The sequence below is a fragment of the Peromyscus eremicus genome, chromosome 1, assembly GCF_949786415.1.
Source record: "Peromyscus eremicus chromosome 1, PerEre_H2_v1, whole genome shotgun sequence".
NCBI lineage: Eukaryota > Metazoa > Chordata > Mammalia > Rodentia > Cricetidae > Peromyscus > Peromyscus eremicus.
This window is the reverse complement of record NC_081416.1, coordinates 25,174,818-25,193,333: the sequence shown is the minus strand read 5'-3', so window position 1 is coordinate 25,193,333 and position 18,516 is coordinate 25,174,818. Positions and strand designations below refer to the sequence as shown.

The 18,516-nt window shown below is 44.5% G+C and overlaps 1 protein-coding gene across 2 annotated transcripts in view; it reads right to left on the bottom strand.

The window, feature by feature from the left end:
• Positions 1–298: 298 nt before the first annotated feature.
• Positions 299–18,516, bottom strand: part of Ide (insulin degrading enzyme) — a 100,623-nt gene continuing 82,405 nt past the window's right edge. For both annotated transcript variants that reach the window (XM_059258665.1, XM_059258659.1), the window contains exons 20-25: positions 12,819–12,986; positions 9,948–10,220; positions 8,653–8,714; positions 4,222–4,294; positions 3,531–3,598; positions 299–2,474 (exon numbers count right to left, since the gene is read on the bottom strand). In XM_059258665.1, the coding sequence (XP_059114648.1) occupies positions 2,379–2,474; positions 3,531–3,598; positions 4,222–4,294; positions 8,653–8,714; positions 9,948–10,220; positions 12,819–12,986 (740 nt within the window). In that variant the 3' untranslated portion in view covers positions 299–2,378. The remainder of the gene's footprint in view (positions 2,475–3,530; positions 3,599–4,221; positions 4,295–8,652; positions 8,715–9,947; positions 10,221–12,818; positions 12,987–18,516) is intronic.

Sequence of the window (18,516 nt, the reverse complement as noted above, 5' to 3'; positions counted from 1 at the left end):
ATCTGTCCGGGTAACTTGGTTTTGTGTCAACCACACTGCTCAACAAGAGTTTGGTCTCCAACACCGAGCTCCTCTCTTAGAGAAGTTATCCATTTGTAAGAGTTTGAAACTGAGCTGCTTTAGCCAACAAGATACCTACATATGCACATATATGTGTATGGACACAAACATGCACGAATCCACTGCTTTCTGCAACAGAATAGCAGAAGCAAGAGATCCTGTCAGATCTGAACACTGAGGGGAGGCTGAGGGTGGGCACCATCCCACACAAACTATAAAATCATCCAGCACACAGAGGTTGGGTTCAGGAGATTTATTGTAAACAGGACAACCCTAGGACCCCACCATCCTGGCAGTGTCACATGCTCTTACACATCAACTGATCAAAAAGACTCTTCTAAGTCTCTGGTAACATGACTTTTTCACAAATCTCACTTGCTAAGCGTGAGTACATGGCAGTCTCTGGGCAGTCTGTTCTAGTTCATGGACCACAACCTGGACCCGCTGCGATGAACCTGTCAGGATGCCAAGTGACACACAGGAGCTCTGAAGCACACTCAACACCACGTGCAGGTTCATGGAGGATGACATGGGATCGTTTTCCAATCGCTTCAAGGGCCTTTTCTCATACCAAAGACATGCTTTTAACTGTACCCATCTTTTGAAAAAGAGCTAAGTTACTCGACGGCATGTAATCATTTACAGAAAAGGTAGCAGACTGTTATTTGCTTTTACAATGATGGATTCAAACACTCAGGACTAGTGTTGGATTTGTCTTGTATATATTTTGCAGTTCGATGAAAAGCTGCATAGTCAAGTTGGGCAGGGTGGCGCACGCCTAATCCCGGCCCTTGAGAGGTGGAGGCAGGAGGATCAGGAGTTCAAAGTCAGCCTTGGCTACTTGGCCAATTGCTCAGACGAGAAGGAAATGGTGACTCAGACCTTCTGATGGGACGGACAAGGACAGGATTTTCACCGAGAGGCTCTTAAAATGCATGGATAAAAGACGTCGCAGCACCACGGGGAGAGCGGCCTCCACGGCCGCCCAAGTTCACAAGTTATTTGGAAAATGGCAAATATGAAAACTTAAGCTGTGAAAAGCCAAGACTCTAGAGCAGAAAATCCTGGCAAACCAAGTCCTATGGGGCAGTAAAACGTCACTTGGAAACGCCATTCTGTACCTTGCTTGAGTCAGCGGACAAACAGGAGCACTTTCTATCACTATTGCCGGTGTGTGGAAACAGCCACGCTTGCTCTTGAAGCAAGTCTTAATAATAGCAAATATTTTAAAACAGCTGTTAAATCTACAGTAACATTTTCACCTAAAATAGTATCTTGTGAAAAAAATATTTTTTAAAAGTCCACTCCAGTCATCATCTGTATGTTTATATTCATATATTCAAAAAAATAACACTTAAGGCAAGATGAGACCGGAAGCAGCGAGGGCGTTTAGAGTCTGAAGGAGACTGGCTATTTAAGAACGTAACCGTTTCCTATCTCCAAAGAGGTGCCTTTGTATTTGCTGCCTTTTGAGACCCTAAGGGGCAAATGGTTTAGTTCACACACTGATCACAATTTCACCCTAGCAATTACAGGGAGTTACAAGAGCTGATGTTAGCCCAGCATGTCTCACACGCTATACAGCAGCAAGCATCTGCTGACGGAACACCGCAAACCAACTACAGAAAAACAGAAATGTCAACAGAATTCAATGAGAGAGAACCCACAGGAATCCTGAGAAATTCCCAACTTGATGTAAGGTTAATCTGGGTTTCTAGCACTGTAAATCGGGTGTTCTAGGGCTTTCCAGCATTTGGCTAAGAAGATTAAAAAACATACCCAAATTTTATAAAAACATTAAAACCATGCCTTAGATAATCAGCACGTTCACTAATAAAAGAAAATGACATTGCTTTGTGTGTTATCTGCCAAATGTAATGTTTTCGGTTGATTTATAGGAAACTATCAAATAGAAAGCAGAGTTGAGGATCGGTTCTTTAAAAGGTAACCCTTTCTAAATGTTTTTGAAATCTTTTAGAAAAAAACTCTTATTATCTTCGGACAAGTGACTATTTCACAGGATAAGGAAGAAGGATTCTATTGGGGTAGCTTTCTTCAGATTAAACAGTTAATATAAGGGAATTTCTCTGAGGACTAAAAAGGAAAAAAAAATTAGGATATTTAAGAGGCATGTGTTTTAAAAATATTCTACATCTATAAGATTTTATAATTTTATTACTTTGGGTTTTTAACATTTCTACATAATAACGTCTGATAACTCTTTTCTGTTTGTCTGTCTAATAGCAAGCCAGAAACTACTCAAGTGGTTAAGATTGCTTTCCCAGGCCTTGGGAGACACAGGAACGAATCCATTCTCTTCAGAGTTTTGCAGCCATGAAGTTAATATGCGGTTTCACAAGGGGAAACAGAGGCAGGCCACGCTTGAACTCTGTCATGTTATGAACCACTTCGGGCTGAAAAGGAAAAAAAAGTTTTCTTTAGTGTGTTTACTTTAAAAATTAGACTGAATAGCATATCAGCTGTTGGGGGAGGAGGCTAAGGTGGCGGGTAGGGGGCGGTGTTTATAACAATGAAATACCCATATACCGCAATCGGGCCAGAGGGTCATGGATGAGTGGGCTAGAAGATTCCTGGCTTTCACCGGGCATACGTGTGCTGACTCGACCACCCAGCAAAGGCCTGATGACATCGCCCATTTTCTCACCCCTTAAGTAAATGCTAGTATGGAAAGGGGCCCGCACACACTGTCACTCCAGAAGTCAACTCTGGAAAAGGTATGACCAGAGGTGACTTGGTGCAGAGTGACGCAGGCCAGGCCAGAGGCCCAGACAGGAGGAGCAAGAGCACAGTGCTGTGGGATGGTCTGTTTGTCAAGTGTGTTGCTGATTGGTCAGTAAATAAATCACTGATTGGCCATTGGCTAGGCAGGAAGTGTAGGCGGGACAAGGAGGAGAATAAGGCTGGGAAGTGGAAGGCTGAGTCAGAGAGACACTGCCAGCCGCCACGATGACAAACAGCATGTGAAGATGCCGGTAAGCCATGAGCCATGGTATAGATTAATGGAAATGGATTAATTTAAGCTGTAAGAACAGTTAGCAAGAAGCCTGCCATGGCCATACAGTTTGTAACCAATATAAGTCTCTGTGTTTACTTGGTCGGGTTTGAGTGGCTGTGGGACTGGCAGGTAAGAGAGATTTGTCCTGACTGTGGGCCAGGCAGGAAAACTCTAGCTACAGCACAGAGCACACCTGCATTCCTAGTACTTTGGGACTGGGGCGGGAGGTTAGGAGTTCAAGGCAGCTTCGGCTACACAGTGAGTTCCAGGCCGGCCTGAGCTACATGACCCCAAAACAAAACAGAGGCCAAGGCAGACCAGGGCTGAGGCCGAGAAATGGGACCTTCGAGAAGACCTGAAGCAGCTTCGACACTAGTGACTGAACCTCCAGGTTTTCAAGCGTTCTGGTGAACAAGCTCCTTCAAGTCCTCAGACAATGCCTAAAGTTTCTTACTTGTGGCAAGGCTGGTGCTTCTGACAAGTTTATATCATTCTGAGAGGGGAATTCTCCAACAACAGGACCTGTAAGGAAACCAAAGCGTTACCATCTACTCAACACTTGCAAGAAGAGCAATTTAAAAAAAAAAAAAATCTAAGCTAGACTGTGTTCATTTCAAAAATAAACCATACCAGGCCTTTAATACTTTCAGATCCTCCCAAGCTGCTTGCTGCAAGGCCTGAGTGCCTGTCCCAGCACCCGCTCCATGATGATGTCACTGAGGCCGTACAGCCTTGGCCCGAGTGCCTGTCCCAGCACCCGCTCCAAGATGATGTCACTGAGGCCATATAGCTTGGGCCTCAGCAGCTCTAGTGCTCAGGTCTGACGCAGACTCTGAGGCTCTGACCTCCTGAGAAATCAAGAGGAGGAGTGTGCAGATGCCCCCACCTGCAGGCCTTCCCTACAGCCGCTTTGGAATGGTGCCCAGATTGCACCATCACCTGGTACAGGCTTTCTCCTCCACCACTCTATCCCCACTCCCCCTGAACGTCTGCTTCAATACAATACACCTCGTCTTAGGACATTTTGTTTATATCTTCACTTTCTGGTGCTCTGTAAGACGAGTGACTATGGTGAGGGACAGCCATCACACGGCTCAATATCAGATTAAAAATGGAATTTTTAAAGGTCAGTATCCAATACTTACAAGAATCCATTTCCCTGGCAAGAACATGGACGGACACTTTATGTCTTTTCGGTGCATCCACAGCCAACATTTCCTAAGCACAAAGAAAACCAAGGTCACCCTCTTACCCTATTAAGAAACTTAGAACAAAGTTCTCTCTGTGGCTCTGAGAATCAGCCACCATGTTCGATACAAAAAGAGGCCTTTCTCTTTCTTTTCTTTCACAAGATTTTCCTGTAAAAAATTCAAGAAGGCAAGCAAGCCCTAATTTTTCTCTTTTTGTGGTGCTTGGAATCGAACCCAGAACCTCATACATTCCAGGCAGATGTTCTACCACTGGGCTATACCCACCCCTAGCACTGCCAAGAGTTATTCCCATTTTTACAGACGAGGAAACCAAGCCCAAGGGAATTAAGTGATTTGCTCAAACTCATTATTAATAGATGCCCGGGCTTACACAGCTACTTCAGTATTTACTAGTCGTCTTTTGTTCAGACAGAGTCTCACTGTGTAGTCCTGACTGGCCTCAAACTCACTATGTGGACCAGCGTGGCCTGGAGAACTCACAGGAATTTGCCTACTTTTGCTTCCCGAATGCTGGAATTAAAGGCATATGCCGCCATGCCTGGCTGACCTCCTTCCTTACATTTATTATTTGTGGGGGACGGGCACACTTGGGGAACTAAAAGGACAACTATACAAAATCCATCTTCTCCGTCTACCGCATGGTGCCAGGCTGAGCCCCCTAGTGATCACAATTCTTTTTCTTTACCCCTTTCTTTCTTTTTTTTGAAGACAGAGTATTGCTATGCAGCCCAGGGAGGCCTTGAACGTGCAGTCCTCCTGCCTCAGCCTACCCAGTACTAAGATCATACGCCTGTGCCATGATGCTGGCTCCTCTAGTGATTCAGGGGTCTGTGGTAAGCTGTGGCTTCTCCTTGATCACAGGGATAGGAAACTAATACTTGGTGAGTCTTGCCGTGCACATGGCAGTCTCCTGCACACGCTCCCATCATCCTCTGTAAGCTGTCATGACGCTGCTCATTTTAGTGACATGGACTCATGGACAGAATGCTGTGCTTAGGCCAACAGCTTGTAAGCAAGTGCTCTTAGTGTTCCAGGTTCTTTTGAGGGATTCCCTTTGCTTACAGCCCCCAATGCCAGTAGAGCTAGGGAAAAGTACCTCCTGCCCTTTCCCTAACGCTGGACCTTTATTGCTACTGACAAAGGGATAATCACTGTGACGAAGCTTCCTTCCGCTGATGCCTTAGCTGATGGAACGTGCCATCTTCTCAGAGGGCACAGATTACAAGACAAACCAAATCCACTCAACAGTTGTGAGTGGACAATTATCATGGAGCTGGCTCTGGGTATCTAACAGGAAGCCTTGCTGCTGAAGAGTAGCAAGTCCGACCCCAGCTCCCCAGTTCCTGACAGAGCCTGGAGTAGACTCCCAAGGCTGCTCTAACCTTTCTTTTTAGAAGCTTACAGGCCTGCATCCAGTACCATGGAATACCTCCTCTGAGAACTTCTGACTCTAGTAAAAAGTTTGCTTCCAAAGATCATTTAAAAAAACAAACAAACAAAACAACAGCAACCACAACCATAGGGTCTCAACCCTGTGTAGTGGCCCACACCTTAAATCCCAGCACTCGGGAGACAGAGGCAGGGGGATCTCTGTGAGTTAGAGGCCAGCCTGGTCTACAGAGGAGTTCCAGAACTACACAGTGAGACCTTCTTTCTAAGTGCCTCCTTCATCCCCAACCAAAAAAAAAAAAAAAAAAAAAAAAAAAAAAGATAGGGCCTCACTGTGTAGCCTTGGCTGGCCCAGAACTTGCTATGTAGACAAGGCTAGCCTTGAACTCAGAGATTCATCCATATGCTCCTTTTACTAAAGGCGTCTGCCACCACACCGAACATCAAAAATCTATTCTTGATGGGTCCCTCTTCACTGTGGATTGTCCCCTAAAACAGCAGACAGAACGAACACTCCTTAGTTTCACAGTTCTCCATTTCCTTACTAAGCCCCACCCCCCACTTTTTAAAGAAACAAACTGCTCCAACTTTTTGTAAACCAGAACTCCAGAGACACACTTTACAAATTCCTTGCAAAAAAGGCTCCATAGTGAGAAGTGTTTAGGAACCCTTTATTAATTGTGATAAAGCAAACACTGGCTACTTTAAAGGCTAACGCACAGGAAGCCTTTTCTCCCAGATGTGGCTTGTTAGTACCTTGCAGAATGCCAGCTGGGGGGCAGTTAGAGGAAGACTCTTCTGCGTTTAGTCAAGCTGGTATACTCTCTTAAATCCAAGAGTGAGTCGGTGCTATAATCACTATTTTCAAACTCAATAAGCATGCACTGTAATTTTAAATAAACAACAGCATACTGTAGAGAAAAGCAATACTCCGTTCCTCCTGGCGGCATTATAGGTTATACTGAGATGCGGAATGTGAACAAATGTGATTAGTAATACTTCAGGATGATGATCTCAGAACCCAGACAGAACTGAACGTGACTGTCCACATCTGTAAGCGACTGAGAACAAATACTTGTCCTCAAAAAGTGAAACAGCTGGAATTTACTCCATAACATTGAGAAGGAAAACACACTCTGATTTAAAGTATCAAAAAAAAAAGCCCAAGACGATTTAATAAATGTCGCCAAGTGGCAATCACACACCTCATCCAAATGAAACTCTATATTGTAGATCAGGAAACTGAGGCTTCAAAGCTTAGGTGACTTGGTCCGAACCGAGTCACAGATCCACCAGTTTGGGGTGGGGGTGGGCATCTGAGTCCTAGTCTGCAAAGACCCTAGAAGCTCCTGCTGCTGCCCTGTGGATAATGAACTAAGGACTGAGTGCGCAGCCTCAGTGAACACACATCTCTACACTCACCACACAAAGGCCACTTGGGGTTATTGTCAGGCCAGAATTCTGCTTTTATACATGAAATATTCAAGGCTGTTATTGAAAAGGAACAACAGGGGGTTGGGGATTTAGCTCAGTGGTAGAGTGCTTGCCTAGCATGCGCAAGGCCCTGGATTCGATCCTCAGCTCCACCAAAAAAAAAAAAAAAAAAAAAAAAAAAAAAAAAAAAAAAAAAAAAAAAAAGAAAAAAGAAAAAAGAAAAGAAAAGGAACAACAGTAGTTTAGGGGCAATGAGAGGCTTTCCTCCACACAAGGCAACAGAAGTGACTACCCATCCATTTCTACCCCCCAAATGGCTCAAATATCATCACTCAAAAACACGGATTCAAAACAGGTATGGGCCAGGCGGTGGTGCTTTTAAATTAGAGGTTCCAACAACTTACAAAGAATATGTAACACTTCAAATAAGTACAACTCTATTGTGGCATAAACTTTGAAATTTTTAGTTGACATGTTGTGCTGGCTTGTTTTATGTCAACTTGACACAAGCTATAGCCATCTTGAGAGGAGGAAAACTCGACAGAAAATGCCTCCACAAGATCAAACAGTAGGCAAGCCTGCAGAGCATCTTCTCAATCAATGACTGATGGGTGAAGGCCAAGCCCATTGTGGGTGGGGCCATCCCTGGGCTGGTGGTCCTGGGTTCCATAAGAAAGCAGGCTGAGCACACCATGGGGAGCAAGCCAGTAAGCAGCACCCCTCCATGGTCTCTGCATCAGCTCCTACCTCCAGGTTCCTGCCCTGCTTGAGTTCCTGTCCTGACTTCTTTCAATGATGAACTGTGATGTGAAAGTGTAAGCCGAATAAACCCTGTCCTCCTCAAGTTGCTCTGCTCACGGTGTTTCATCACAGCAATGATAACCCTAACTAGGACATGTACTTGTTTTATATACTACTCTATGTCATTATGGAGGGAGAGACTTAGATGCAGCAAGGATTCTCTTAAAGCTGTGCTGGAAGACCCTAATGGCGTGTGCCTCTCCTTCCTCTGGAGCTCTTGTAGGAAGCACAGACACTGGAAACCCTGAAGCACTGGTCACAGTCAGTCTGGGAAACAAGCTGTCCAGTGTGTTGTTTCCTTTGCTCTCTCCTGCCCACTGAAAAGCTCGGCAATGTTATTTAAACAGCATGGCAGAAGCAGAAAACAGAAAAGGAGCCTGGAAATGGGGCCTGGACACCAGAAGAGCCACAGCGGCCTCCGAGGTGCAGGGGGACTGTATCTAACAGTAACAGGTCAAAGTGTTAAATCCTTAATTCTACAAAAGCGCCTTCAGCCTGAACGAGTTCGAATACACAGTACAGCAAGTAGTTCACTACGAACCAAAACTCAGGAGCCAATGAGACGGCCCGACTGGAAAAAGGCACTTGCTGCCCAGCCTGACAACCTGGGACCCACACGGTAGAAGAGAACCTACTTCTGCACGCTGCTTGACCTCGCTCGACATGCATGCACCCACACACATTAAACACAAAAATACTAATTAGAAAATCAAATCAAATCTAGATAACAAGTCCACTGACCTTGTAGAATTTGATGATATCATCCTTGGTAAGTGTCTTTAAATATGCAACTTCTATGTTATCTGAAAAGGTAACCAAGCAGTGATTTATTAATATCTTACATTAAACAGTCTAAAACATTGCACGGAAAGACAATGCATTTCACTCTAAGCCTGCTGAGTACCCACAATCTGAAAGACTTCCCTTTCATTTGTGTCTGTGGCTGGGCCTCTCCTTCCACCTGCGGCTTCCAGGGATCAAGCTCAGGCTAAGACACCTGTCACTCTTCCCTCCAGCCCAGGTATCCACATTCGAAAGCCACCATCTAAGTAGGCAGGGGATAGATTCCAAGTAAAGTATTTGCAAAAAAGTTAAGACTTGGCTTGGGAACCAGGTTCGATTCACCCCCAGTGGGATGCTGGATCTGAGACCAGTCACTTTGAGTTTTCTACACCTGTTTCCTTATCTGGAGATTGAAGGAAACAACCACTTAGTAAAGTTATAATGACACCCAAGAGGATGCCATATGACAAATGATGTCAGGCATATGGTAAACGTTCAAACACGATAGCCATCACTATCATCAGGAGTAGACCGAACTGCTAGAAAAACCACAGGTAAAGGTCAGGCAAGGTAGTGCATGCCCTTTAATCCCAGGACTTGAAATGCCAAGGCAGGCAGAATTCAGATCTCTGTGAGTCTGAGGCCAGCCCCATCTTCATAGCCAGCTCCAGACCAGCCAAGGCTATGCAGCGAGACCTTGTCTCCGTAAGACAAAACAAAAACAAAAACCTCAGGTAAGGAAAGTGAGGCAGCAGCCATGACTGGTAGAGACCGGCAGCTTGGTGGTGCCAGGAATAAAAGCTGCCTCCGAACGTCCTGTGTGCTTTGGCGTCATTGCTCGACCTCTTCTGTATGAAATGGGGACGGAATGGGACACAGGACACTAACCCATCGCTCTTTTACATCTGAGAGCAGTGGAGGTCTTTGGAGATTCCTCAACTGTGCACCGGTAGCATGCCTTATGAATGTTTAATCTGCGTTTTTACCCCCAGTCACGGACAGGAAAGAGATGCTCATGTATCAGTGCTCAGAGTCTCAGGCTACACTCAGAGTAGTCTCAGAAACAGTGAAATGAATGTGAAACGTAGAGACCAGCTTTGGTGTTGGAGAAGATAGTCTCTAGCAGGAAATGGTTGTTACATTATATAAACTGCCAAATGAATACTGAAACACTTACAAATGAACACTGCACAAGGTGGCTGTGATGCTCTCAACTGCACACTCCCACGCCACAATGAGCTCTTTAACATTACCTCTGTCATAATTGTACTGCTGCGAGATGATCTCCCCCCAGTATTTAGCACACTCTGCAGAGAGCTTCTTTGGTTTGTCGAGTCGACGGATTGCTAACGCTTGAATGTGTTTCTGGAAGGCCTCCTCTGTCATGTCCTCTATGGCCTTTTCCATGGTGAGTAAGAAGGCTTCTACTCTGCTCTCCAGGTAATGAGGTGGTTTTTCTGACTGGATGATGAAGCGTAAGCCCTGGATGCCATTGGCTCGGCGAGGTCCACTGAAGACAATATAGCCTGAAGGACACACACACAGCCAGTCAGGGCCTTGGCACTGGACCACTCTTAGTCTTTCAGAGCAAATAAAATCTATTTTAGCTCACTCACATCTGAGGAAACACGGCCATTTACGACACTGTCCTCTTCCTCAGGACAGAGCTGAACCTCTGACTAAAGAATAGAAACTGGAGGCTGACCATGTTCATCCTTCAAATTCACATTCTGTGACGTTCCCGGAGTCTGCCGTCTAAGCTCGTTATCCCCCTTCCTACAAACTGCTGAGCCCATTTTCATGCCCTAGCCAAGTCCTAACTCCTTTGCTTTACCAAGTGCCTCACATGACCCTGGCTCTACAACGCATTTACTTGATAATCTATTCCTGGACCAGCGCTGGGTAACCCGACTCTCTAGGACAGGGCTAACTGAAGGTCACAGCTTTATCAACATCTTGTGTGCTTATACACGCCCCTCCCCCAACACAGTTTCTACCTCTCATCTCCCATCTTTTGCACTCACATTATTTTATTTTGTTTTTCTAGTTCAAAGCCACTCTAGCTATGTCTTCCTACTCAAATTCAATAGTGAAGCCTACAACATCAAAATCACCATGGGAACGTTTTAGATGTAGACAAGGCTCTGATAGCCAGAAGAAGGAAAGTCCATGTGGATGGGTGCTGCCTTAAGGGGAACCACACTGGGGTCCCGAACACCTGTATATGGCAGGGTCTGGAGGAGCTGCCCACCTGAAGCAAGCCGTGTTATCACTCACTCTTGGAGCAAGGCGGGGGTGGCGATCTGGGCACAGACCTTCAGTTACAGGGGCTGCTGTCCCAGGCACCTGTGACTCTGTGGTAGTCAACAGCACCGTATTTGTTATGGAACACAAAGACGGGGCTACCGATCAGGTTTGTGGAGAAGAGGACTCCATCTCTAAGAGGGACAGTCAACTGCCCATTCACCTCGGCAGTCACAGACTTCCCACTGGATGCTTGCCGTGTGGACCACCAATCATCACATGCTGTCAAAGCAGCATCAGGCCTCCTCGGTGCACAGCAAACTGCATACCCCTGGCGGCTTTTAGCATCCAACACTTGCCACTGTGCATGCAGACGGCGCACTGAAAGTGTCTTAGTCAGTCTCAGTCTCTTCATTATGATTAGTCAACAGTTCCATGTTCTGGCACAGGGACATGCCCCTCTAGCTGGGTACAGCTGTTTCCGGACACAGATCTTGTCCCTGCCCACCCTGGAGGTCTTTCCTGTTTCATGTACATCTCTGGGTCTCGATGACACCAGATAGCAGCAGCCTTTGCAGTCACAGGAAGCCGCCTTGTCAGAATGGAATCCAGTGTCTAACCGATGGCAGGCTCAGCATGTGCCACGAGGCACCCACTGTGGCCCGGGAGCAACAATCACAGTCTGTGGCTGTGACACCAGGAGAAAGTGATTCAGTGCTTCAGAGCGTGCCCAGGTCTCAGGCATTCTCATCTGTCAACCATGTGGGCACAGCGCTCTGAGGAAGCAGCAGTCCTCCCAGGGTGCCAGTCACCTTACCCTCACAGTTAACATCCCCAACCCTTTTCTCCATTTAGCTTCTGGCTTTTTCCTTCAGCAGCTCTGCACGGATCTACCACTAAGGACAGCCCTGGATCCTGGGGCCTCTGGGGAAGCTGCTATCTTGAGGAGCTCTGCTGTATGGACGCTGTTACAGGAACAATTACCACACCGAAACATACATAATTACCTTTATAGGTCAGCCATTGTGAGCCCCTTAAAGGGAAGGACTATCCATAACACGTCCATTTCCATGCTCAGCACCTAGCATGGGTTACTCTAAAATGACAGAGTATGTGGAGAGACACATCCATATCCTGTCAAAACATTTATTCCAAGCTGTTATGGGGTTCCTCTGAACTTCTTTTTGTTCTTGTTGTGTGGTTTTCTGAGATGGGTCTCATGTTGCCCAGAATGGCCTAGAATGGTCTAAGCAATGGAGGATGACGCTTCACCTTCTAGGTGTGAACGTTCCTCATCCATCAAACCTGCCAGCATCTCCAAGACTTTTAACCAAGTCTAAAACTGCAAGCACTTAGCTCCTCCTGTGCCTGGGACACAGGATGAGTAAGAGATAACATTTCCCCTCAGATAACTCCAAGTTTGGCAAAGCTAAGGTCCTCTGTACAACTTGCTTCCCGCCTCCCTACCTGTAAGTCCACTCTTTGCATTCTTTCTTCCCTCCCTAAAACGTAAGGTGTCCTCTGCACGGCATCCAGTGGAAACCCAGCATCACCTCATCAAAATCGCTTCAACACTAGGGCTAAGGATATAGTTCAGCGGCAGAGGACTCGCCTAGCCCCTACAAAGAGGAGACTGGGTTCAATCTCCTCACCACAAAAAGAAAGGAGGAGGAAGGAGAGGAGGAGGAAAAAGAACAGCCAAGATATTAGCTGTGCATCTTTTAGAAGCAGTCCCTGTAAACAAGGTTTCCACAAGTCCCTCTAAATATAGCAGGCTTGACACACAATGTCACATGACTCTACATGTGGGAAATGCTTGCTGAGAATAAAAGCTGTTCATTCCAGTCTCCAGGACTCCACAATCCCCATGGCCTTCTCACCCAGCTGCTCCTTGGTGCGTAGGGTGTTGAAGCAAGGCTCAGAGATAATCTGACAGAAAAGCTCCAGGAACATGTTCTCCGAGGTGCTCTGCATGTCTGTCTGATAGTAGATCTCGATGCCACAGTTATTGTGAACTTCATTCCTCTGCTGATAAACAAACCATCCTCCTAAGAAGATTCAAGAAGAAAAAAAATTATCTGTGATTTAATAAAGTCAATGGTTTATCTGCTTACTTTATTCATCTATCTATCTCTCTATTTCTCTATCTCTCTATTTCTCTATCTATCTATCTATCTATCTATCTATCTATCTATCTATCTATCTATCCATCCATCCACCCACCCACCCACCTACCTACCTACCTACCTACCTACCTACCTATCTACCTACCTACCTATTTATGTCTTAGTGTTTTTGAGACAAAGGATCACCATGTAGCTGATTCTGGCCTTGAACTTTCTATTGCCATGCTGGCTAGTTTTCATCAATTTAATGCAAATCTAAACATATCTGGAAGAGGGGATCTCAACTAAGGAAAGGCCTCCGTCAGACTGACCTGTGGATGTGTCTGTGGGGCCTTTTCTTAATAGGTCACTTATACAGGAGAGTACAGCCTATCCCGGCCCACTGTAGCCCACTGTGGGTAGTGCCATGCCTGGGTAGGGAAGCCTCGGCTGTATAAGAAAAGTAGCCAAGCTGGGTGTGGTGGTGCATACCTTTAATCTCAGTACTTGGGAGGCAGAGACAGTCAGATCTTTATGAATCTGAGGCCAGTTTGGTTTACCTAGTGAGACCAGCCAAGGCTCATTGTGAGACCTTGCCTTAAAAAACAAAACAAAACAAAACAAAAAAAACAGCCAGGCAGTGGTGGCACTCACTTTTAATTCCAGCACTCGGGAGGCAGAGGCAGGCCAGCTTGGTCTACAGAGCGAGATCCAGGACAGGCACCAAATCTACACAGAGAAACCCTGTCTCAAAAAGCCAAACCAAACCAAACCAAACAAAAAAACCCAAAAACAAAAACAAAACAAAAAAACCAAAAAACTCCCAGAAAGTAGCCGAGTAAGCCACAAGAAGTAAGCCAGGAAGCAGTGTCCTTCCCCCACGGTTTCTGATTCAAGTACCTGCACTGATCCTGCCTTGGCTTCCCTGGATGATGGACTGTAGCCTGTAAGCAGAAATACACCCTTTCTCCCCAGGTTGGTTTTGGTCAGTGTTTATTACAGAGACAGAAAGCAAACTAATACAGCCAGGCTGGCCTTGGAATCCTTCTGCTCAGAGTGCTGAGACTCTGTGTGTGCTCCACCACACCCTCTTTACGTTTGTCCACTTGACAATTTTTCTTTCCTTTAAATAATATTGTTTTTTTATTTTTTGAGACAGGGTCTCACGCAGCCCAGCCTGGTCTTGAAGCTGCTGTGGCCTCCTGCTTCTCCTGTCTCTACCCACTGGGTGCTAGGAGTCCAGGCATATGCCTGGTGCCTGCTTTATAAACCCTTTCCTGATGTACACTGCCAATGCTGTTTCTCCTCAGAAGAGGGACATGTTCATGGGCTCTGAGACTCATTTATCCCTCTTTCAGTTTCTCACACATATCTCAAAATATTTCCTTCCTCACAGTGCATAAGATTCTGCTTTCCGCCGGGCGGTGGTGGCGCACGCCTTTAATCCCAGCACTCGGGAGGCAGAGCCAGTTGGATCTCTGTGAGTTCGAGGCCAGCCTGGGCTACCAAGTGAGTTCCAGGAAAGGCGCAAAGCTACACAGAGAAACCCTGTCTCAAAAAACCAAAAAAAAAAAAAAAAAAAAAAAGATTCTGCTTTCCAGCTGCTGACGCCTCCCAATGCAGCATCAGGTTACTTAAGGTCTTCACATCTGATCAGTCAGCTAAATTGGAGTAGTTTTCTAACACCTTCATTTTGAGAACGGGATGTAAACTGTGCTATTTCTGAGCTTGAGGGAATTTGATGGAGCAATCAGGGGGCAAAAAACAGGGTCCTAAGAGAGGAAAGTAAGGAAAAGGCATGAAAAAACTCCACTTTGAAATTCTGTTTCTAAACTGATCACTCTGAGTGAAGGTAAATGCTATATATAGTTTCTTCTTCCTTCTTGTTTGAGCCTGGAACCATCCCACTATTAAATATGTGCTCAACCTCAGAGCGTCATGCTCAGCCCAATGGGACGGCTCCTGTTCAGCAGATGCTAATTCTTCCTCTCTGCCATCCATGCCCTGACTGAGGAACACAGAAGCAGCAGGTGATGACTGGCCACGCACAACAGAAGAACTAGCTGAGTTCAACAGAAGTGGCATGAAGGAATAACATATTTGAGTTGCTTTAGTAGCTACTCAAAGCAGAAACCCTGGCTTTAAAGGAATGTATAATCTCATAAAATGATGTTGTCCTTTAATTAACATGAAAGAGTAAAAATGCTGAGACCTTCAAAGTATTCAGAAAAACTCACAGGTAGTTATTCCAGCTGAGTAAGTCAGAGAAAGTTTAGTGGATGTTAGAGTTTGGCCCAAGTCTTGGGGATTAAAGCAGGGCCGTGCACATGCTGGACAAATGCTCTACCACCAAGTTGCATCCTTAGCCCACAGAGTGTGGTCCCCAGCCTTAGACACTATTGGAAGGTGGTAAAAGCTTTTTTATTTGGGGGGATGTGATGATAGATTGTGTACCCTAATAAAATTTGCCTGAAAATCAGAGAACAGAACAAGCTACTAGATTAAACATAGAGGCCAGGCAGTAGTGGCACACACCTTTAATCAAAGCACTAGGGAGGCAGAGAGCTACATTTTATACTGATGCAAACCAAAAAGGAAAAGCAGGTTACAAACCAGAAAATTTAAGTAAAGTGGCTCAAAATCTTTATAATTCTGTCCGAAAATAAGAATTATATGCCATTCTGATGGTATTACTAGATTTTTTGGAAACTCTCAACATAGTTACTGACTCTCAGTACACAGAAAGAGTGGTCTTACACATTGAAACTGCTGAATTTATCCCTGATGAGTCAGAATTAACTTTGTTATTTATTCAGTTACAAGACATAATCAGGAATAGGGAGCATCCTATATACATAACTCACATTCGATCCTATACTGGTCTGCCAGGCCTTCTAGCACAAAGTAATGATGAGATCGATAAACTATTGATAGGAAATGTGCTGGAAGCCTCAGAATTTCATAAAAAACGTATGTTAATAGTAAAGGTTTCAAAAAGGAATTTTCCATAACCTGGCAACAAGCCAAGGAAATAGTAAAGAAATGTCCTACTTGTTCTTTTTACAATCAGACTCCACTACCAGCAGGATGTAACCCAAAGGGTACTCAGAGGAATGAAATCTGGCAGATGGATGTGCTTCATTTTATAGAATTTGGAAAATTGAAATATGTACACCATACCATTGATACTTATTCAGTATTTCAATGGGCAACTGCTTTGAGTTCTGAAAAGGCTGATTCTGTAATCATACATTTGCTAGAAGTTATGGCCATCATGGGTATACCTGTACAAATTAAAACTGACAATGCTCCAGCATATGTCTCTGGTAAAATGAAACAGTTTTTTGCTTATTACAATATAAAGCATATTACAGGTATACCACATAATCCTACAGGCCAAGCAGTCATAGAAAGATCAAATTGAACTCTAAAGGATATGCTAAATAAACAGAAAAGGGTAACAAAAACCCCCAGAAACAGATTATATAATGCTCTATTAACTTTGAATTTTCTCAGTGATAATGAGAAAGGAACAAAAGCTGTAAAGAGACATTGGGTAATAGAAAAAACTACAGAATTAAATCAGCCTGTATAATTTACAGATGTGCTGACCTCAGAATGGAAGCCAGGATATGTATGTATAACATTGGGGATGAGGTTTTGCTTTTGTTTCCACAGGAGAAGAAAAGCTATGGATACCATCAAAATTGATAAAGGTTCGATTTAAACAAGAGAGACCTCTTAATTAGAAGAGATTCAACAACCAGCAAGACCATTCAATTTAAACTAACTTATACCACTAACAAATGCTTCTCATTTAATCAGATAAAACTTGCTAAAAGGGAACCTCCCCAAAGTTAGGGTTGGGGAAGGGTTTTATTTTTGTCTTTCAGGAGAATGAAAGCATCCAGCTAAGAAATCTGAACAACACTGGACTGCTGTGGGATGTTCTGTATGGCAAATGTGTTGCTCTGATTGGTTGGTAAATAAAACACTGATTGGCCAGTAGTCAGGCAGGAAGAAGTATAGGCGCGACAAGGAGGAGAATAAAGCTGGGAAGTGGAAGGCTGAGTCAGAGACACTGCCAGCCGCCACGGTGAGAAACAGCATGTGAAGATGCCAGTAAGCCACGAGCCACGTGGCAAGGTATAGATTTATAGAAATGGATTAATTTAAGCTGTAAGAACAGTTAGCAAGAAGCCTGGTACGGCCATACAGTTTGTAAGCAATATAAGTCTCTATGTTTACTTGGTTGGGTCTGAGTGGCTGTGGGACTGGCAGGTGAGAGAGATTTGTCCTGACTGTGGGCCAGGCAGGAAAACTCAAGCTACACTGGACAAATGAGACATCTGAAGAAAAAGGACAAATCATCCAGAAAAATGTCCCAAGAAAAAGAGTAAATTGGCCTATTGGTATATCACATATAAAATTTCGTAAGTCTTCCTAAATGTTTGTTTCTGCTCTTCTCTATAGACACTTGCTGTGGGATGTATGGCAAATGTGTTGCTGATTAATCAATAAAACACTGATTGGCCGTTGGCTAGGCAGGAAGTATAGGCGGGGCAAGGAGGAGAATAAAGCTGGGAAGTGGAAGGCTGAGTCAGAGAGACACTGCCAGCCGCCACCATGACAAGCTGCATGTGAAGATCCTGGTAAGCCACGAGCCATGTGGCAAGGGATAGGTTTATGGAAATGAATTAATTTAAATTGTAAGAACAGTTAGCAAGAAGCCTGCCACGGCCATACAGTTTGTAACCAATATAAGTCTCTGTGTTTACTTGGTCAGGTCTGAGTGGCTGTGGGACTGGCAGGTGAGAGAGATTTGCCCTGACTGTGGGCCAGGCAGGAAAACTCTAGCTACAGACACTTATCACAAATTGTCTTTTTGTAGTCCCAATTCAATTAAAAATTAAAGCTAGCTTTGGAGTTGGAGCATGGCTCTCTCCTTCTCTAAACCCAAGCATGCTTGTTAAAGAAAAATCCAAAATCTCTGTATCATGTCAGAAGAGCCACCGGATATGGAACAGAAGAAAAACCAAAATTAAGGCACTATTCTTTTGCTATTAATCTCATGATCCTTTGGTTTTATTTTGACTCTTTAAAACTTTTCTTAAGGGGGCTGGAGAGATGGCTCAGAGGTTAAGAGCACTGCTTGTTCTTCCAAAGGTCCTGAGTTCAATTCCCAGCAACCACATAGTGGCTCACAACCATCTGTAATGAGATCTGGTGCCCTCTTCTGGCCTGCAGGCATACATGCAGACAGAACACTGTATACATAATAAATAAATAAATCTTTTTTTAAAAAAACTTTTCTTAAGGTATGAATTTTATATCAAAATTTATAAGATTAATATATATATTTTAAACTTTTTGTCATGATATTAATGGTCATATAGAGTACTAATTCTAGAAAAAAAAGGCTTAATCTAGCTTCCTGTACATGATTTTGGGTTTGAGGTTCTATTAGTTTTCT